General features: G+C 38.0%; 1 protein-coding gene across 1 annotated transcript in view; it reads right to left on the bottom strand.

The window, feature by feature from the left end:
* Positions 1-23,120, bottom strand: part of SH2D4A (SH2 domain containing 4A) — an 89,734-nt gene that overhangs the window by 21,858 nt on the left and 44,756 nt on the right. Inside the window, exons 6-8 of the mRNA XM_004621555.2 lie at positions 11,101-11,212; positions 9,531-9,738; positions 6,520-6,650 (exon numbers count right to left, since the gene is read on the bottom strand). Of these exons, the coding sequence (XP_004621612.2) occupies positions 6,520-6,650; positions 9,531-9,738; positions 11,101-11,212 (451 nt within the window). The remainder of the gene's footprint in view (positions 1-6,519; positions 6,651-9,530; positions 9,739-11,100; positions 11,213-23,120) is intronic.

The following is a 23,120-nucleotide window of genomic DNA, read 5'->3' as shown; positions in this document are numbered from 1 at the left end:
TTTCTCTGTTTGCTTTTGGTATTAGGGTGATATCTGCCACATAGAAACTGTTTGGGAGTATTTCTCTTTCATTTTCCTGGTGAAGCTTAAAAAGAACTGGCAATAGGTCCTCTTTAAATGTTTGGAAGAATTCGTTTCCCAAAAATCTTTTGGGGAGATTTTTTATTACAGTTTCAATTTCTTTGATAGTAATAGGTCTATTCAGGTATTCCAAATTGTGAATGGGATTTTGTTTTTCATATCACTTTCTTCTCTCTTACTGTTTGAGAATAGAGAATAGGAAAGCCACTGATTTTTGAGTATTGATTATAGCCTGTGACTTTACTATACAAATCAACTGTTTCTAGGAGCTTGGTTCAGCCTTGAAAGGTTATAGGAATCCAGGAATTTATTCCTTTCTTCTAGGTTCTCTTGTTTTTTGGCATACAGACTTTCAAAGTAATCTCTGATGATCTTTTGAATTTCTTTGGTTTCTGTTGTGATGTCCCCCTTTTCATTTCTGATTCAGTTTATTAGGGTTCTCTCTCTCTTTCTTTGTGAGTCTTGATTAGTGGTTTATCAATCTTGTTTATTTTCTCAAATAACCAGTTTTTGGTTTCATTGATCTTTTGGATTGATTTTTTGGGTTTCCATGTCTTTAGTTTCTATTCTACATTTTATTATTTCTTTTCTTCTGCCAGTTTGGGCCCCTTTTGTTGGTCCTTTTCTAAGATCTTGGGCTATGAATTTGTTATTTATGTGGGTCCTTTCTTCCTTCTTTAGGAATGCTTGCAGAGCTATAAATTTTCCCCGTACACTGCTTTAGCTATGTCCCATAAGTTCTGGTAGCTCGTGTGTTCATTCTCATTTCTTTCCAGGTATCTTTTGATTTCTTCCTTTATTTTCTCCCTGACCCACTTGTTGTTCAACATTGAGTTATTTAATTTCCAGGTGTTTGATTTGATTCTCTGCATCTGTGGCTGATTAACTTCTATCTTCAGTGCATCGTGTCTGAAAAGATGGTTGATACAATTTCTATCTTCCTGATTCTATTGAGGTCTGTTTGGTAACCCAGCATGTGGTCTATCTAGAAAATGTTCTGTGTGCACTGGGAAAAAATGTGTACTCTGTTTTGGGGGATGGAAGCCCTTGTATGCATCGATTAGCCCTCTTTCTTCTATTTCTTCCTTCAAATCCAGTACTTCCTTGTTAAGTTTTAATCTTGCTGATCTAGCCAGAGGCATAAGGTGGTGTTGAAGTCTCCAACTACTATTGTGTTGTTACCAATGTCCTCCTTGAAGTCTATTAGCAGTTATTTTAGTATTTTGCTGGCCCTTCATTGGGTGCATTTATGTTTAGGAGTGTGATTTCTTTCTTATTTACATATCCCTTGATTATTAAAAAGTGGCCTTTGCTATCCCTTCTAATCTTTTTTCAGCCTGAAATCTATGTTGCAAAATACTAATTGTTTATCCATGAACTAGTGTATCATTTCTTCGAGTTTGAGTGGGAGTTTAACCGGATAAAGTACTCTTGGCAAGGCGTTCATTTCATTTAGATTTTTTTTTACTATATTTCACCATTTTCTTCGGGCTTGGAGGGTTTCCTCTGATAAGTCTGCTGTAAATCTAAGGGTTTCTCCTCTGTATGTGATTTACTTCTTTGACCTTGCTGCTTGCAGAATTGTGTCTCTATCTCTGGTATTCATCATTCTGATTATTACATGTCTTGGAGTCCTTTTATTAGGGCCTCTTTTAGCTGGTACCCTCCAGGCTTCTTGGATCTGGATGCCTGCATTCTCCAGCTCTGGGAACTTCTCAGCAATATCTTTAACTATTGTTACTTCATTGGGGTTGCCTCCCTATCCTTCTGGTACTCTGATTATCCTTATGTTGTCCCTCTTGAGTTCATCCCCTAGGTCTCTTATTCACCTGAGCACTATTTTGAGGTCTTTCCCCATTGTATGTTGTTGCCTGGATGCTTTCTGTTGCTCATCTTCAAGCTCACTTATTCTGTCCTTGGCTGTTGTCATTCTACTTTTGAGGGCACCCACTGAGTTTTTAATTTCATGTACTGAATCCTTTATTAGTGACACCTCTGTTTGTAACTTTCTTATTTCTGTTCTCATTTCTTCCTGCATTTTGTTTGGCTGTCCATTCCACAATTTCTTTCATTTCCTCCTTTAATTTACTGGATGCCTGTTCCAATGTTTCTTTGAGTTCATTGAACATCTTCAACATTTCATCTCTGAATCCTTTATCAGAAAGATTGTATTTGTGGGTATTCCCTGTTGAGGCTCCAGTGCTCTTTTCTTCATCCACTCCTTGTTGGGGGGAATCTGCACTGTTTCTTCAAGTTGCTGTGGTAGTATGGAGGTGGGTTTCTCCAGTTCACTATCAATGGCCTTCTTTCACTGCAAGAGAGGATTCTAGATGGGCTTGGTCGATTGTGGTCTCCTTTTTCCCCTTTAAGAATACTCCCTCTTTGGTGCTCCTCTTTGCCTTATGTTGGTCCAGTAGTGCAGCTTCTCAGAGTCTGTTCTTTTATGTAAGGTTTATTCAGATTCTTGTGTTTACTGTTATTTGGTGAGTTCTCGGTATATTTTGATTGGTCTATGGTCTAATGTGTTTGGTATCATCAGGATGTCCTCTTTAGAATTAGGTAATGGAGGCTGAGCTGTGAGTCCAGAGTTTTGGGAAATAACTATGTCTGTCCTGGAGGCTGCACCCAGCACGCATAGTATCCATTGTTGGGAGGGGCCACTTAGGTGCCTGTTGGAGTTTGGAGTTCCCTCTGATGCGCTCCTGAGGCTTTCAGGGGCCACCTTTTGGCAGGTGTTCCAAGGGAGCCTCGGCTGGGGAGAGGTCTTTGCAGAAGCCATTATTATTCTAATTACCAAACCAGTAAAGGACAGTGCAGAAAAATAAATCTATAGGTCAATAACATCTTGAAAATCCTGAGTTTTATCAATAGATGTTCAAAGAGCAATTGAAAATATTCAACTCCTATTTATTATACTCAACAAATTAGAAATACAGCAACTTATATCAACCTAATAAATATAATAAATAAAGGTCACATATGTTTCAAACCCACAGCTTCTATTATATTCAATGGTAGAAAACAGAAATTTTTTTTTATTTTATAATCTGAAACTAGACAAGGGTGTCCACTGCCATCACTACTCTTTAACATATTTTTGAAGCCCTATCCTAAACAATTTGGCAAGAAAAAAAATCATCATGGTTTTGGAATTAAGACAGAACCTCAGATCAATGGAATACACTTAAATATCCTGATGCAGACCCTCAGGTATATGGTCAATTAATCATCAATAAATCGATAAAGAGGCAAAAATATGAGGTGGAGCAAGGAAAATCTCTTTAAAAAGTGGTTCTGGGAAAACTGGTCAGCTACATGCAAAAAGTTAAACTCAGACCACTTTTTAATGCCATGCACAAAAATTAAATCTAAATGGATTAAAGACCTTGATATCAGACCCGAATTCATAAAGTATATAGTGGAAAACATTGGTAAAACTCTGCATGACTATAAAACTAAAGGCATCTTTAATGATAAACCACTATTGTCCAAGCAAGTGGAAGCAAAGATAAACAATTGGGACTATATTAAACCAAGAAGCTTCTGCACCTCAAAGGATATAATGAGCAGAAAACAAAGGAAACCCACAGGTTTGGGAAAAATTATTTACCCAACATTCATCTAATAAGAGGTTAATATCCAAGATATATAAGGCATTGGTAAAACAAGAAAAAATGCACTCAATCCCATGTTATCAGGGTAGTGAAATCTAAACAACAATGATTATCATGCCAAAGGGAGAGAGAGAAAGAGAGAAAAGAGAAGTGTCTACTATAAAAGCAGGCTGCAGGGTGGATGGGAGGGAAACTGGGGACCTTGATTGCAGGAAATGTGCACTGATGAAGGGATAGCTGTTGGAACATTGTATGACTGAAACTCAATCATGAACAACTTTGTAACTGTGTATCTTAAATTGATTCAAAAATCAAAAATCCCCAAACAAAGCTCAAAGCATTTCCCTTTAAGACCAGATAAAACACGGTTGTCCACACTCACCAGTTTTCAACATAGTATTGGAAGTCCTTGCTATAGCAATTATGCAAGAAAGATATATTAAGAGCATCCATATAGAAAAGAAATAAAATTAACACTACATATACATGGATGTCATAATATTATAGAAAGACCTAAAATTTCTTTCAAATAAATAAATCTCCCCCAAATAGCCAAAACAACTTTATACACAAAAGAAAATAGAAGGTTTTTATTTTTTCCACTTTAAATTACATTGTAAAGCTGCAGTAATCAAGACTGTATTTCAGTGACATAAAGCAGACTCTTAGACCAACGAATGAAATTGAAAGTACAGAGGACACAGATCTGTATGTAGTGTGTGTGTGTGTGTGTGTGTGTGTGTGTCTCCACAGATAATCTTTGACAAAAGAACTAAGAGTATGAAGTAGAGCAAGGGAAGCCTCCTCGACAAATGGTCTTGGGAAAACTGGTCAGTCACACATTAAGAAAAATGAACTTAGACTGGGACTTCACACCATGCACAAAACTAACTTTTAATTTGGATTAAATATCTCAGTATCAGACCTTAAGCCATAAATTATATTGATGGAAACATAGTAAAAGTCCTTGATTACACTGAGTCTAGAGACATCTTCAATGATTCAATACCAACAAGTGAGAGCAAAGGTAAATAGATGATACAGTGGGACTGGGGGGAGGTGTAGAGTGCCAGGTGAACTGGTTAATTTAGTTGGTCAGTTTATCTTGCCATCAACAAGATATCCAATAAAAATAGAGTAGGGTGGCTGGGGTGAGATATGGCAGCAGATGAAAGGAACCCCCAGCCATACCTCTCCTTTCCTCTTCTCTTTGCATAATCACTCTGCCCAGACAGACTACAGAATCAGATGAGAGTCTTACTCTTAGACAAATGGCAGTCCGGAGATTTAACAAAAGCCAAAATGACAGGAAACTATTGTGGTATAGCCTGAGAGAGGTCCAGCCCTCAGATTTCAGACTAGAAACATACTCTGTATAGAGAACAGCACAGGTACAGTATCAGGCCATCATATGCTGGGGGGGAGACAGTGAGGGACAGGTGTTGGTAGTTACACACAGGACTTCACAGCGTGGATCGGATGAATGATGCTGTCTGGGGTAAAAGGAGAGGCCTGCCCCTTCAGAGCTAATCTTAAAAAGAAAATAAGAGGGCAAGATTAGACAGTGAATCAAGCTACATTGAATGTGCAACTGGCCTATGTTCTTCCATTAATCTTTGACATAATTGTCACTTTTCTTCCAAATATCTTCAGAACGGAATGGGAGAAAACTTTGGAACTGGTCGTAGGACAACTATCAGAGGTTTAATCATTAGAGAATATATATTTTCAAGGAAAACCTGAAAGCCCTGCTCCAATATTCTAAATGCAAAACCATACCTTAGTAGAAAACTTATCATAAATAATTCTTATGATAAGTTATCATAAATAATTTCAGAAGTTTGCCATGCTATATGTGTGGAAAGATATATTTGTCTGAGATAAAACTATTCAAACCAAGATGCCCCTGAAAACAACTCTACCAGTTAGAGGAATTTATTATTGTTTAAAGCATTTTTTTGTACATGGAGCCAATAAATCTGTTTCAAGCATAAACTCATAGAAGCTAAACAAGGCAAGACTCTACTTTCTTTCTCTTGAAAAACCAAAACACTGGGAGGTCAGTGAAGTATGAGTTGGTGAGGCAGAATTAATCATATGCTAGGGTCAAACTGAGAATTGTCAGGAATATGGCCCAAAGAACCCAGCACTTTGTCTGCTTTGCATTCTGGAGGTCCGTGTTGGATTCCCAGCTACATCCGATCCCCTCAGCACCTCCAAGAACATACCTTAAGCACAGAGTCCAAGATACCTTTCAGGTACTGTTGAGTATAGCCAAAAACCAAGACAAATCTGCTGGATGTCAACGATCTTAACTTGCAACTTTAATTATGCTCTAGTAACAAGGACTAAAGTACCATTTTTTATGCTAAAGACCACAAAATGCAGATTCTTTATTACATAGATGAGAAAAATGCAGCTCAGATAAATTTATTTGATGCATAGAAAAGATGGTCTGTTAAAGGCCACTTGGTTAGTTACCTTTTTGACTGATAAACACTTTTACCTTTCGACTGATAAACTGCTGCCCTGCTCACCACACACAGTGGCCCTGGCCAATGCTCTCATCTAGTTGCCATTTGCTAGAAATCACAAACTTAGTGTGTGTGCACTGAAGGTAGATTCTCTCCATCTGTGGTGATGAGTGAAATACTGAGTGATTTCTAAACACATTAGGAGAATGCAGCTTACTTACTTTAGAAAACTACTTAGAAAATAATTTCCAAGACTCAATCTAAACCATACTTGATTTTTTATACCTTCCTGTGGACTGGCATGATCTCATCCCCTGTTAGACAGAATTCACGGGAGCCTCTGCACTTACCATGGAACCAGGGAGCAATGGTTGCTGAGGTTTTCTCATAGCCAGCATGCAGGGGAAACTGCTCCTCTTTGAACCAACGGATGATCTCCTCCTGGACAGAGCTGGATGATGTCCTTGTCACATCCTGATTTCTGTTATATAAAGGCAGGCTTTCAAGTCAGACTTAACTAGTTTGAGAGTAGTGTTTTAAAAAATATTATAAATATATATGCATATGTACACATATAGAATAAGATATATATGTGTGTGCATATATACATACACATATATATGTAAAATGTGGGGAAATGTAATTCCCTGGGCTAAGATAATGGTAGATTGGATAATTACCTTCTGCCATAAAGCAACACCTCAAACTGAAAACAGAAAGGACACATATTTATTGCTGTGCTATAGGGCTAGTCATGCGTTACTGTGAGTAACACATAGACTTTAATTTTAATATTAACTAGTAGCTTTATCAGTTGATAATTAAAAATTGAGGAAAATAAATGTTAAAAAGTTAAATAGACTTCCATAACTATTTGTCTGGGAGAACTATTATTCCCAAAACTGTGACAAAATAAAAAATACAACAATCTTTTTTCTTAATATTTTAATTAGGTAATTTTCTTTTCTTCCCATTTATGATAACCTTCTTGATTGTTTTCTACTCTAAAGAAGTTTAGTCCTGCTTAAGAAAATAAGTCTTCAAAGTAGGAAGTAAAAGTCTTTTAAGACTTTAAGTCCCACACAATAGTCTACAAATTTTAAGCAGAGATCATTGAGAAAATAAATTTGAACAAGTTACTGGAATGAATTCCTATCATGTAAAATGATTAGTGTCTTGTGGTGATTTTTCTGATAATACATGATACCATGTATTATATGTGATTTATATGCATATGAATCTAAAGACATGTAACTGTATGCATAAACATATATCACATTATAACATTTCATATTAAATGACCCATAATATTTTATTTTCATCAGGAGCAGATGCTGCACACATATGGTATTACATGGCAAATTCCCACAATGGCTTCCAAATTAAGTATTGGCTTGCCTTCAGAAGTCTTTAGAGATGAGACAATAACATTGAAGCCCTGAAGGAGTCTGTCTGTCTGTTCTCAGGCTGATTCCTAGGAACTTCAGCTTTCAGTGCTTCTCTGCCCTAAAGTCACCCAATTTGGGTGCCTCACAAGCACTTTTTGCAAGCATGTTAAGTTGGAAGAAGACCTGGGTAGAGCTAGCAAGAATTACCCTTTAGTGGCCACTTTCACTGCTATCAGTTAAGTAACTGCTCCTAAAACGATTGTTGGTGGGGACATCTTATGAACTAAATTCCCAGCTGTTGTAGAGAACAGGCCAATGCTCTCAGGCAAGTCGAGGCTGGGAGTGACATGTAAGTGCTCACCACTCTGGGCACCTGGCCACAGTGCCACAGAACACCCAGGTTATGATCACTTTTCTTATTTAGGTGTCCACGAGAAAATAACCATCACTCCCCAAACTGTTATTTTGTTAATTATGGTCATTTAGTGTCAGTGTCCTAGTCTCTAGATGAAGCCTTTCAGGTGAGTAAGTAGAAATAATTGTAATACAGAAAGAATTCTACCATCATGTGTCCTCTGAGTCATGATCCCTTTTAAGAAAAAAATACTTAAAGATAAAAATTGATTCCAAATAAAGGGAGATTTTTGTTTATTTATCATTTCTCTGTACTGGAAACATAAAGCATGTTTAGTTTTAATTTCAGAAACTAAGGTTTTAGACAGTTCTAGTTCTAAATAAAAATCTTACTCCTCTTGCTTATTTAAAACATTACATTTCCACATAATTATAATATAAAAATTAATTAATAATAAAAATAATTTTATAATCAATAAACATAATACTATGTTTATAATAAATAAACATAATAAATAAACATAAGGGATATGGGGCCTCTGCTATAATATCATTTCTAATTTTCTTTAGTATTTTTAAAAACAAATTTTTCTGCCTAATTTCTGCATCTTTGTCTCCTATCATCATCACCAAATAAAGTAGTTATTAAAAAAAGTGAGCATTTCCAAATGCTCAGCATATGAGCTTGGCACTATATACTAAAATAAGAATTCTCATCAAACCTCTAATACTGATCAAGGGAAATATAGCTCTATTGAAGTAGAAGTAGGTGCCAACCATGAGTGAAAACCTAGCTGTAGCATGGAGTGGGGTGGATGTGGGCTACTAGCACAGAATGCTTATCAAACTCAGTTGTGTTTTCACTAAAGTTTTGTGAACACAGATATTTTTTGACTTGCCTTGGAGTTCTGTTCTAATGAATCCATTATAAATTGTAACTATTGTTAAGTTGAACTACTGAAGACCACGGCTTAGGAGATAGAATTGTAACTATTGTTAAGTTGAAAATATGTTCAAGATACATCTAAACTACTGAAGACCATGGCTTAGGAGATAGATGCTCAGAAATGTCACATTAGCACAGTTTGGCAAAATCATCTAATACAAAGCCTACTGTATAATAAATCTCATATTGAGATATTTGACATGTGAATATCAGGTGATAAAAATTCTGAGATAGGTTTCATAGAACTATTATCTAAGCACGTTAAATTCAATAGGGGGTGGGACTTCAGGATAACGGTGAAGGGGTTGAGCTGGTGGTAAGATGGCATAGTAGCACTGCAACGAAACAGATGATTTTTCTACTGTAAAAAAAATAAAGAAGAAACTTAAATAAAAGAGGGGAGAAGGGGAGAAGTGAGAAAGTGAGGAATGAAAGGAGGAATGAAGAAGGAAAGAAGGGAAAGGAGGAAGGGAAGAAAGCAGGAAGGAAGGAAAGAAAGAAGTAGGGAATGAAGGGATGACCAAAAATAAAAAGTAGAGTTTCTATGAATGCTTATTGCTTTTATATACTGCAAAGCAAATAAAAAATTGTAAGGCAAATTATCGGAAGTTCCTACCACAAATCAACTCATTTCAGTGTTGGTACCCTTAAAGTAATCTGCATGTCTTCTTACCTGAGAGATTTTTTAGGGTATCCAGCTGGGCTCAGAAATAGAGGTTTGGGTGGAAGTGGAGGTCTTTTTGGTTTTTGTGGAATGCATGGGAGGTTCTGTGAACCCTCGCCTTTTCCTTTTTGGGCAGCTAGAGATAATCTCTTGTAGTCCTCCCGTGCTTGTTTAGCCAAGGATCGTCTTTTTTCATCGGCTGCTTTAGATTTCCGCACTAGTAAAACAACGGGGTTTGAGCAGGGCTCACCCCACAAGAGCAGGTTAGAAGAATCAGTACTGCAGCTGGTAAATAGGGAGGGCTTTCCAAAGTTTACCCTCTGCTGATTTTAATCGACAATCCCTATTAATGCCAGTATTTATTCAGAGACTTAGAGTATGCATTTACAACTACCTTACTTTCACTGCAAAATCTGCAGAATCTTTCTAGTACAGGAGTTTTGAGACTTTCTGCAAGGAACAGAAGAGATAAAGTAGAAATGCAAAACTCAGTGATTGTAGCTGTAAGCACCAAGGTTCAGAGCCAGTGAACTTCAGAGACCATCATGAGCTGAAGTAATGGTTGTCAGACTCCCAGCCAAAGGAAACTTAAAGTGATCTCTATTGTAGACTGTCATAGAACATGAAGGTGTACATGAAAGAATCAAAATTACTCCACAAAGCTACAGTTTCACCAGGTAGAACTGATTGAACCTTGCAAATATTTTCAGTTTACAATAATTGTTATGTTAATAGTGTTTGCTGTATTTGAAATGGGGCCATAATTTAATATTCTCATCATCCAGCAAACATTTCCTATCCTGTTTTCTTCAAAGTTGTTGCAAGGAGCTATCAAAAATTATTCTTTGAATAAGATAGAAATCCTAGTCCTGCTTCAAACCACTTCTAGGAACATTGCTTTGTCTACACCACATCAATTTCTTTCTGAGAAGAGTTAAATAGGACTGTTAACTTAAAAAGAGCCATAGTTGGGCCTTAAGTCTAGAGAGATAGACTAGCTCCAGCCTGCTATTACTATGGTCTTCTGACTATTAAGATTTGTTTGCTTTGAAAATTTAGAAAAATAAAGAACAAGATTTCAAAAAAGCCATGTGAATCTCCTCCGAGAAATCTAATGTTAACCTCTAACTAATCTTCTAGTTCTTGTCCTTAATTTTCATGCACATTTTTAAAAAGAATTTTTTCATACTACTTTAGAATGGGGAGTGGTTGGCCCCAGTAATACACTAAATGGGGCTCAACCCAGGGTCAGCAGCTTGCCAGGGAAGCATCTTATCTCCTTTCCTATATTTCTGGTCCCTGTTTTACAATGTTCTTTATTCTTTAAGCAAGAGATAAGCACTTATTCCATATCATTTGATATTCCTCTAAAACATATTTTAATAGTCAAAAATCTTCCTATCATATGCATATACCCTAAATTTGATGATACAAAGATGAACTTAGAAATCATCTGCTGTTTCAGTATCATGCATGTCTTTGAGTAATAATTTAGCTCGAAACAATAACTACTGGAAGAATTGATCATTTCAGTGATGAAAATTTCAGAGAGTTGAAGATACAAGACTTTGTTACTCACATGATGCCTGCCACTCAGAATCTTCCTTCCAGTTCTTGTAGATTTGCTTGGTTTTCTCTTCATCTACTTGTTTTACTTCTTCATCTTGTGGATTCTTCATGGATCCTTTTTTCTGTTAAAGGAACAACAACAATAAATATGGGTCTGAGAGATAGTACAAAGGTAAAGGTATATGCCTTCATGCAGCCAACCTAGTTTGAATCCCTAGTACCACCAGGATTGAGCACAAAACCAGGAATTTTCCCTGAACACTGAAGAATAGGTTTCAATACCCCCCACACACACACCAAAACACACACACCATGTCATTTAAAGCTCAATTTAAAAAATAATCTGTATTTGAAATGGAAAATTTGAAATTTGAAAACTAGCCAGTTTCTGCAGAAGGATGATTCAGGCTTACCTGGCTTCCACTGAATTCCCACTGGCCCTTATGGAGGGGATTTGGTTTGATGGGAAAAGACTGGACTTCGGTGTCACCCTTACAGTTCTGGCACCACTGCCAGTTCCTGAACCCAAGGTTTAATTACTAAGGTTAACTGAAGTAAAACTAGATTAATACTATTTTACAGGTTTATGGTGAGAGGTTAGCAATTTTAAAGTTCCTAGCATAGTGTGTAACACAAACTAAGGATGCATAGCTACTTATTTTTCTGTAACAGCATGTATCTGCTTCTAGTTAAGTCCCTGAAGCAATGCCCCACAGTCTACAGTATCTCATAATTCTCTGTGAACACTGTGTGGACAGCTTCCTTGGAACAGCATCCTACTGTATCCTGGCTACACCTCCACTGACACTCCAATCATGTGTCAGGAAATGTGATGCTGACACATCATTTTAGGTAGTTCAAAAAGGGATACTTTTCCTTTTTCTTTTTTCTTTTATTTTTTTTAAGTTAAATCACTGTGAGATACAGTTACAAAGCTTTCATGATTGAGTTTCAGTCATAAATGATCAAACACCCATCCCTCCACTAGTGCACATTTCCCACCACCAATGTCCCCAGTATCCCTCCCACATCTTGGTCCCACCTCTTCCCTGCCTCCGTGGCAGACAATTTCCCTCTTACTCTCACTCTACTTATGGGTATTATGTTTTGCAATACAGATAATGAGAGTCCATCATGTTTGGTTCTTTATCTACTTTCATCACGCATCTTACATCCCAAGCGATTCCGCCAACCATCATTGACTTAGTGATGCCTTCTCTATTCCAGCTGCCTTCTTAAGAACATAAGGCAAGCTTCCAACAGTGAGGAAATCTTCCTAGGTCTTGTCTCTACTGTCTTTAGGTGTTAGTCTCATTTTATGATTTTTCTTTTTTAAAAAAAATTATCTTTACTAAAGAACTGAGATTTACAAAATTATTCACATTTGAGTTTTAGGCATACAGTTTTTATACAATAACAAAGATGTTTTAAACATCCTCTTTGAAAAGAGAAAAATCCAAGTAAAATATACAAAACACCCCCCTGCATGATGCCCTAGCTCCACCACTTCCCCCAATTGGTGGATGGGGGCGTGGCCTCTACATCAGGGGGCATGGTCTCAACAGAAGGGGTGTGGCCTCCTGTGGGGCTGGTGGCCACTAATGCAGCCACAGTTATTTTCCCCGCTTCCCTGCTCTGTGGACTTAGGTCACAATCTGTCACTGTGACTATCACTGTCATCCCGTTGCTCATTGATATTTTTTGAGCAGGCACCAGTAACGTCTTTCAGTGTGAGACTTATTGTTACTGTTTTTGACATATCCAATACACCACAATTAGCTTGCCAGGCTTTGCCGTGCGGGCGTGATACTCTCAGTAGTTTTCTGGGTTCTCCGAGAGGGGCGGAGGAATCAAACACAAGTTTGGCAGAGTGAAAGGCGAATGCCCTACTGCTGCGCTATCGCTCCAGCCCGTCATGATCTGTATAACCTATTTCTTTGAAGAACACCCTGGCCATCTCAATCACTATATGACAATAGTCCGTTATCTTATTCTAATTTCACCTAAACTATCAGTGAACACAAGAAGCTGCACAAGCCCTTTATAAAAGGAGCATAGCCTCAAATCTTCACTAGAGGCCTCACATAAACCAGGAGGAGCACCTGAGATTAAGGAAGTATTCTAGAAGGGGGAAAAGACTACCATTATTGACTTAGCTCATCCAGAATCCACTCATGCAGCAAGAGGGAATAGGGATAGAGAACTGGAAGATTCCACCTCTATAGTTCCATAACAATATGAAGAAGCAGCAAAAATCCCCACCATGAGGAGAGGTTAAGAAAAGATTCCAGAAGCCCCAAGAGGGGTCACCCACAAATACGATGTCCCAGATAAAGAATTCAGAGATAAAATGTTGAAGATGTTCAACGAACTCAAAATAACCATGGAACATACATCCAATAAATTAATGGAGGATGTGAAAGAAACAATGGAATGGTCCACCAAGAAAATACAGGAAGAAATGGGAGGAGAAATTTCAAAGCTACAGACAGAAGTGACACAAATAAAGTAATAGGTAGATGAAATAAAAAACTCAGTAGGTTCCCTCAACAATAGGATGGCTACAGCCGAAGACAGAATCAGTGAGCTTGAAGATGAGCTGCATAAAGCTTACAGGCAATAACAAATAATGGTGAAAGACCTCAAAATAGCTCTAGGGCTATTCAGAGTCCAAGGGGATGACCTCAAGAGGAACAACATAAGAATCATGTAGTATCAGAAGGACAGTGAAGTAACCCCAATGAAAAAAACACAGTTAAAGACATCCTTGCTAAGAAATTACCAGACCTTGAGAATGCAGGCATTCAAATCCAAGGAGCCCGACGGGTGCCAACAAAAAGAGACCCTAATAAAAAGACTCCAAGACATATCATAGACAGAATGATGGATGCTCTGTTGATAGAGACACAATACTGCAATCAGCATGGTCAAAGAAGAAAATCACTTACAAAGGAGCACGCCTTAGACTTACAACAGACCTATCAGAGGAAATCCTCCAAGCCCAAAGACAATGGTGGGTTATAGTGAAAAAACTCAGTGAAATGAATGCTTCATCAAGAATGCTTTATCTGGCTAAACTATCACTCAAACTTGAAGGAATGTTACACTATTTCAGGGATAAACAACAGCTCAGGAACTTCATAGACTCAAAACCAAACTTAAAAGAAGGACTAAAGGGGACACTCGGAATTAAGAAAAAGCTCTACAAGCACAACAAACCCCCTACAGAAAGATGGCACAAAACCCCATGAAAATAATCTCTCTCAATGTCAATGGTCTAAATTCACTAATTAAGAAACACAGAGTAGCAAAATGGATTCGGAGACTAAACCTAACATTCTTCTGTCTACAAGAAACACATCTGAACAGCCAGAACAAACACAAACTCAAAGTCAAAGAATGGAAAACAATCCTGCAAGCAAACAACTCCCTCAAAAAAAGCTGGGGTGGCCTTACTAGTATCGGACAACATAGATTTCAGGTTGAAAAAGATTAGAAGGGACAGTGGTGGCCATTTTATATTAATCAGGGAGATGTACAGCAGGAAGAAATCACACTTCTACACGTGTACACACTCAAGAAGGGACCAAATGAATACCTACAACAACTTCTAACAGACCTTAAGAAGGACATTGAGAGCAACACAATAGAAGTTGGAGACTTCAACACTGCCCTATCACCTCTAGATAGATCAATAATATTAAAACTCAGCAAGGAAACACTGGCTTTGAAGGAAGAGATAGAAGAGAGAGGACTAATATATCTATACAGGGCTTTGCGTCCCCAAAAGAAAGAATACACCTGTTTTTCCAGTGTACATGGAACATTTTTCAAAATGGACCATGTGCTGGGTCCCAAAACAGACCTCAATAGAATCAGGAAGATAGAAATTGTATCAAATATCTTTTCAGGCCATGATTCACTGAAGATAGAAGTTAATTAACCACAAGCACGGAGAACCAAATAAAACACCTGGAAATTCAACAACTCAATATTGAACAACGAGTGTGTTAGGAAGGAAATAAAAGAAGAAATCAAAAGATACCTGGAAACTTATGAGAATGAAGACACAAGCTAGCAGAATCTATGGGATGCAGCTAAAGCCATGTTAAGGGGAAAAGTTATAGTTCTGCAAGCATTCCTCAGGAAGGAAGAAAGGGCCTACATAGATAGCTTGACTTCACAGCTCAAGATCTAGAAAAGGACCAGCAAAAGGAAACTAAACCAGGAAGAAGAAAAGAAATAACAAAACTTAGGGCGGAAACTAACAACATGGAAACCCAAAAAATAATCTGAAAGATCAATGAAAACCAAGAGCAGGTTCTTTGAGAAAATAAACAAGATTGATAAACCACTAACAAGACTCACAAAGAAAGAGAGAGAGAACCCTAATAAACCGAATCAGAAATGAAAAGGGGATATCACAACAGAAACCAAAAAAATTCAAAACATCATCAAAGACTACTTTGAAAATCTGTATGCCACAAAACAAGAAATACTAGAAGAAATGGATAAACTTCTGGATTCCTATAATCTCCCAAGGCTGAATCAAGAAGACCTGGAATACTAGAATAGATCCATTAATATCAAGAAAATTGAAACTGTAATAAAAATTCTTCCCAAAAACAAAAGCCCAGGTTCAGATGGATTCACTAGCGTATTCTTCCAAATATTTAAAAGGACTTATTGCCAATTCTCCTCAAGCTTTTCCAAGAAATCAAAGACACAGAAATTCTCCTGAACAGTTTCTATAAGGCAGTTATCTCCCTAATACCAAAAGCAAACAAAGACACCACAAAAAAGAAAACTACAGGCCAATATCCCTTATGAACATGGATGCAAAGGTCCTCAACAAAATACTAGCAAATAGAATCCAACAACTCATCAAAAAGATCATACACCACGAACAAATGGGATTTATCCCGGGGATACAAAGATGTTTTAACATTTGGAAATCAATCAACATAATCCATCATATCAATAAAAGAAAAGAAAAAATCATATTATCATATTAACAGATGCAGAGAAATCATTTGACTAGATCCAGCATCTGTTTATGAAAAAAACTCTCACCAAAATGGGATTAGAAGGAACTTTCCTCAATATAGTCAAAGCCATCTACCACAAACCCATGGCAAGCATTATTCTCAATGTGTAAAAACTAAGAGAATTCTCTCTAAGATCAGGAACAAGAGAAGGATGTCCACTCTCACCACTTTTGTTCAATATAGTACTGGAAGTACTTGCGATAGCTATTAGGCAAGAAAAGATGTTAAGAGCATCCAGATAGGAAAGAAAGAAATTAAGCTTTCACTATTTGCAGATAATATGATACTATATTTAGAAAACCCTAAATCCTCTACCAAGAAGCTCCTAGAAACAAATAGACGTGTATAGTAAAGATGCAGGCTATAAGATCAATACCCAAAAGTCAATGGCTTTCCTTTACGCAAATAATGAGAGAACAGAAAGTGACTTGAAAAAAGCAATACTGTTCACAATCATGGCTCAGAAAATCAAGTACTTTTGGATCAGCTTAACTAAGGAGGTAAATGACCTATACAAAAAAATTATAAAATGCTACTTCAGGAAGTAAAAGAGGACATGAGGAAATGGAAACATATCCCCTACTCGTGGATTGGGAGAATTAACATTGTCAAAATGGCAATACTCCCAAAGCATTATACAGATTCAATGCGATCCCTATACGGATACCCATGACATTCTTCAAAGAAGCGGATCAAACAGTCCTAAAATTCATATGGAACAACAAACTCCCACAAATAGCTAAACCAATTCTCGGAAAAATGAAGATGGGAGGCATCACCTTCTTCAACCTCAAAGTCTACTACAAAGCAGTAATCATTAAAACAGCATGGTACTGGAATAAAGGCACAGCCGCAGACCAATGGAACAGGGTGGAATATCCTTATACTCATCCTCAAATATATGATAACCTAATCTTTGATAAGGGAGCAAGAAATGTGAAGTGGAGAAAGGAAAGCCTCTTTAACAAAAGGTGCTGGCAAAATTGGACAAGTACATGCAAAAAATGGGCTCAGATCTCTACCTAACACCATGTACTAAAATCAGGTTAAAATGGATTAAAGACCTCAACATCAGACCACAATCCATAAAATACATTGAGACAAGGTTGGCAAAACCTTCCACAACATTGAAGCTAAAGGTATCTTCAAAGATGACATGCCACTGGCCAAGCAAGGGGAAACAGAGATTAACAAATGGTACTATCTTAAACTAAGAAGCTTCTGCACCTCAGAAGAAACAGTGACCAAAATACAAAGACAGTCAACAGAATGGGAAAGAATATTCACCCAATACCCATCTGATACGGGGTTGATATCAAAGGTATACAAGGCACTAGTTGAACTCTACAAAATGAAGACATCCAATCCTATCAGAAAATGGGGCAATGAATTGAACAGAAACTATCTCAAAGAAGATATATGAATGGCCAAAAGGCACATGAAAAAATGCTCTTCATCACTAATCATCAGGGAGATGCAGATCAAAACAACAATGAGATATCATATTATACCACAAAGACTGGCCCGTATCCAAAAGAACAAATGCAACCGGTGTTGGCAAAGATGTGGGGAGAAAGGGACTCTCCTTCACTGCTGGTGGGAATGCCGACTGGTTCAGCTCTTTTGGAAAACAGTATGAACACTTCTCAAAAAAATTATAAATTGAACTCCCATTTGACCCAGCTATACCACTTTTGGGAATATATCCTGGAGAGGCAAAAGAGTATAGTATAAATGACATCTGCACTCGTGTGTTCATTTCTGCACTGTTTACAATAGCCAAAATCTGGAAAAAACCTGAGTGCCCAAGGACAGATGACTGGTTAAAGAAACTTTGGTGCATTTACACAATGGAAATCTATGCAGCTGTTAGAAAAGATGAAGTCATGAAATTTGAATACCAATGGATCAACATGGAAAGTAGCATGGTAAGTGAAATGAGTCAGAAAGAGAGGGAGAGACATGGAAAAATTGCACTCATCTGTGGATTATAAAGTAACAGAATGGGAGACTAACACCCAAGAATAGTAGAGATAAAGACTAGGAGGTCTACTCTATGGCATGGAAGCTGGCCTCAAATCCTGGGGGGAAAGGCAGCTCAGATAGAGAAGAGAACACCAAGTAAAGGGTATTTGGAGGACCAACTCGGATTGAGAGATGCGAGTCGACCTTAGACTATAGATCGAACACAATGCCACTGAATGCCTCTAGTGCAAACTACAACATCCAAAAGGAAAGAGAGAACAAAAGAAAATGCCCTGCCACAGAGGCTGGGTAGGGTGGGATGGGGAGGGGTGGGTGTGGTGGGAAGGATACTGGGATCATTGGTGGTGGAGAATGGGCACTGGTAGAGAGATGGGTACTCAATCATTGTATGACTGAAACGCAAACGCAAACGTTTGTAAGTATGTAACTCTACTCCACGGTGATTCACTAATAAAAAATTCAAAAAATATATAAAACATGTAATTTATTGAAGTATTATAATTCACATTATTTATATGATGCTTTACAAAGTCCTTTGTATATATATCATAAAATTTTATAATTATAAAATAAAATATAAATTAAAAGCATTCCTTTAAAGGAGGTTTTTTAATGTATGGAGGGAATAAATTTATCATTTTATCCATATTTATGTATATATATATATATAAAGAATCTCCTGCCCCCATGCCAGGCTGTCTTCAGAGGGGCCTCCTGGGAGGGGCATGGGTTGAGTTTACCTCACCGCCCCAAGCAGAGCCCTGGCAGCCGAAAACCTCCAGAACTCAGCCACAACCATGCTCAAGGCCACTCTCCACATGCTCGGAGGAGTCTCACCCATGAAGGAACCAGCAGGGGAACCCACATATGCGGGACCTGTGGCTGAGATCTTCAAGCCTGCTCTGATTGAGACTGGGCCTCCTCTACCCAGATCCCCAGTTTTCCAGTAACTTGGCAGTCACACCCACAAACTGCAGCAGCACCATGTAATCAATGGTCAAGATCCAGAGACTATAAAACAGAGCTCCTGGAAAAGAGTGATGCAGAATCTCGCACAGATGCAGAGCCTGGCAAGCTACCCCTGCCATATTCTATATGCCAAAAGCAGTAACAATAATGGGCCTCATTCCCCTGACTCTGAACGCGACAGGGATGAATGGAGATGTTACTGGTTTCCGCTCTAGTAAATTTATGAGCAAGGGGACAACAGTGATACAGTAATACCCATATATATATATATATATATATATATATATATATATATATATATATATTGCAATGCTGGAAATCAGCCACCTTCCTGAAACAATTTTTTTTGGCTTTTTGGGTCATACCCAGCGTTGCACAGGGGTTACTCCTGGCTCATGCACTGAGGAATTACTCCTGGCGGTGTTTGGGGGACCATATGGAATGCCGGTAATCGAACCCAAGTTGGCCACCTGCAAGACAAACGCCCTACCTGCTGTGCTATCATTCCAGCTCCCCAAAGCAATTTTTAAATGCATATTTCAGTAACAGAAAGTCAATTCAAAGGAAATAATTTTTTACTCACTTAAACTTTATTTGATTTTGTTTTTTTGAGTGCTTATAAGAAAACTGGATTTACAACTTGATAAACAAAATAAAACCACAAGTAAGAAAGGAAACAAGATGCCAAGGTTAGCAAAGTATGCTTTATCCTCTGTCACAGAGAAGGCAAATTTTCTTCACTTTTTTTTCCTGTAGGAAGTTAAAGACTTTCTTACTCTAACATTTCAACGCAACTTAACTAGAAATCTTGATGTTGGGAAACTTGTTTTCAATCATGGTAGGAAGTCAAAAGTCAAGTACTGTAGAACATGGTGATAGACCATTGGCTGCACTTTATTTCAAATGTAACTAAACTTTTATGCATTCACTATTTTTTTTTCATTTGCAGTTGCATGACATCTGATAGCCTAGTTTTCCCTGTTGGAGAACCTGGCAAGCTACCGAGAGTTTACTGCCCACACGAGAGAGCCTGGTAAACTCCCTGTGGTGTATTCATATGCCAAATACAGTAAGAATGATGGGTCTCATTCCCCTGACCTGAAGAGCATCTAATGCAGCACCATTGGGAAGGATGAGTAAAAAGAGGCTGCTAAAATCTTAGGGCTAGGATGAATGGAAACGGCACTGGGCCCACACGAGCAAATCATTGATCAATGGGATGACAGTGAATACAATGATTACATTATATTTCCACCTGAACTAAAACTCCTTTTTTCTAATATTATACAAATCAAAACCTAGCTTACAGGTTTGAAATTACTTTAAAATTTGGCACCTCCTCATTTCCCAGTTTGAAATAAATAAAAAGGATTGCTAGAAATTACAAAGCTCACAATGGAAAACACTTAAAAGTGGAGCTATGTTCATCTTCTACATACATATGTATTTAATTTAAAATGATTTAAATATAATAATAATACTAAACTATGACAGCATCAATATTGGCGGATTAGAAAAAGTTTACAAAGTAAATGAGACTATTTTGGAAAAAGATTTAATAATAATTCAGGTGATTCCTGGTTGATAAAAAATGATACTGAAATGATGAGTGATACATTTAATAAATCATATTCCTTTCATTCTCCAGTGAATTATGGACACAGATGAAAATGAGACAATGAATTTTAAAGAGTAAAAGCAGATGAGATCAAACTCTGATGATTGTACTTGTAGTCAAGCTACAAAACTGAAGAACCTATTGAGTTTCTCCAGAATTTCCTTCACCCCAAAGGTTTAACTTTGGGAGAAATTTCACAGAAATTTACAAGTAGATCTTTACTCCATTTCTCTATTTCAAAACCCACCATTTCCTCTTTAGAAGTGATTTGCTGGAATACATAGTCCAGGTTGGGTACTTTGCCCATGTATTGGAAAATCAAACTGAAGGCTAGGAGAGAAGAGGCAGAATAAACCAGGACTGAACATTGCTTCAGACAGCTGGGGTTGATGTGTGCAGAGATAGAGAGCAGTTCTAGCTGTGGAATCATCTCCCACAGAAAACCTCTCATCCTGGCCCACTGATGCAGACTTTCAAGTGTTTTCCCATCATTTTATTCATGAGACCCTGGTCCCTGAAGTTTCATCTCTCTGCTCCACAGAGAAGTTTGTCAACAGACCTGATCACTATTCTTTTAAAGACTAACATGTTTTCTTCAGTTAGGGAAGAAGAAATAAAATGTTAAATTCATGAGAGTGTGATACTGTGAAAGACAAACTGTGTCACATATAAAAAAAATGTGTGAGAACTGCTGGTATACTCCACCTAACTTATTTCAAAGACAAGAAACCCTAGGTCTAGCCACTGAGGTTTCTCAGATATCTTCCCATCTAAACTCACTCTTCACAGCAGCAGTACTCCATTGTGCATATCTACCATAGTTGCTTTATTCAGTCATCTGTTCCTGGGCAACTGGCTATAAGAAAAGATGAAATAATACAGTTTTATGCCATGTGGATGGATCTGAAAAATTGAGGGAATGTAGTCAGAGAGAGAAAGACACAGAATGAGCTCTCTCATATGTGGGACATTAAAGAAGCTGTGGAGGGAATATATTAAATAAGCAAATGCAAAAGAAATGAAGAGCAGGAAATGGGTGTCATTATGAAGCTTGCTACAGGGCTAAGGGTAAGAGGGAGATAATCTAGGGAAGGGAACACTAGGACAATGGTGAAGGGCAAAAGAGTCTGCCATTGCTCAGATAGAAAAGGGAACACCAAGTAAAGTATGTTGGGAGGACCCATTCAGGTTGAAAGATCACTGTTACTGTCATCCTGTTGCTCATCGATTTGCTCAAGTGGGCACCAGTAATGTCTCCATTGTGAGACTTGTTGTTACTGTTTTTGGCATATCGAATACGCCATGGGTAGCTTGCCAGGCTTTGCCATGCGGGTGAGATACTCTTGGTAGCTTGCCAGGTTATCTGAGAGGGGTGGAAGAATTGAATCTGGGTCATCCACATGCAAGGCAAATGGCCTACCCCGTGGGCTATTGCTCCAGCCCCAGGTTGAAAGATGCATGCCAAAAGTAGATTATAGACTGAACACAATGGTTGCTCAATATCTCTATTGCAAACCACAACATCCAAAAGGAGAGAAAATAAAAGGGAATGCTCTGCCGCTGAGGCAGAGATGGGGTGGTGGGGGATGGGGTGGGGTGGTGGGAGGAATGCTGGGAACATTGGTGGAGGAGCATGGGCACTGGTGGAGGGATCACTGTATGACTGTAATGCAAACACGAAAGTTCGTAAGCTTTTAACTGTACCCCACGGTGATTCACTAATAATAAATAAATAACAAAACAAACAAACAAACAAACAAACAAACAAACAAAAAGAGTCTGCCATCAAGGCAGACTAGGGAGTGGAAGGGAAATAGAACATTGGTGAATCCCTTCACCCAACACTGGTGAAAGGATTGGTAATGGAATATTATATGCTGAAAATAGTAAAATAGTAATGAATAACTTTGTAACTCTGTAAGCCACCATGATCCAATAAAAAGAAAAGGAAAACAAACTCACTCTTCGGATATCTCAACTGCTGTCTTGACAGGAAATAACATTTAGATGTCCTATTCCTTACTAGAATGTACATGAATTCACACCCTCATGTCTGTTCTTAATAATTGTCCCTTAACCATGTCCAGACAACCCCTGCCTTTGTACCGTGATACCTGCCTTTGCCTCTGACTGGCACAGTTACCAGTACACTCACTCCTTCACCCCTTCAGATGCCAGAGATTCCTTCTTGGAGTAACCTTATTTGTCACTCTCAGAAGTCCTCCTTTTCCTTGCTCTGCCTATTTTCCTCCACAGCACTTCTAGCCACCTAACTTCAAATATATATGAATTAATAGTTACATCCTTTCTTCTCCACTCAATATGAGCTCTATAAGGGGCTTTATGTTTGGTTCACTGTTTTCAAAGTCCATACTAACGTTTAGATATAGGAAAAACTCAATAAATGCT

This window comes from Sorex araneus, chromosome 1, assembly GCF_027595985.1.
Source record: "Sorex araneus isolate mSorAra2 chromosome 1, mSorAra2.pri, whole genome shotgun sequence".
Classification (NCBI taxonomy): Eukaryota; Metazoa; Chordata; class Mammalia; order Eulipotyphla; family Soricidae; genus Sorex; species Sorex araneus.
Note: the sequence above shows the minus strand (reverse complement) of the source record. Positions and strands in the feature narration are given on the sequence as shown.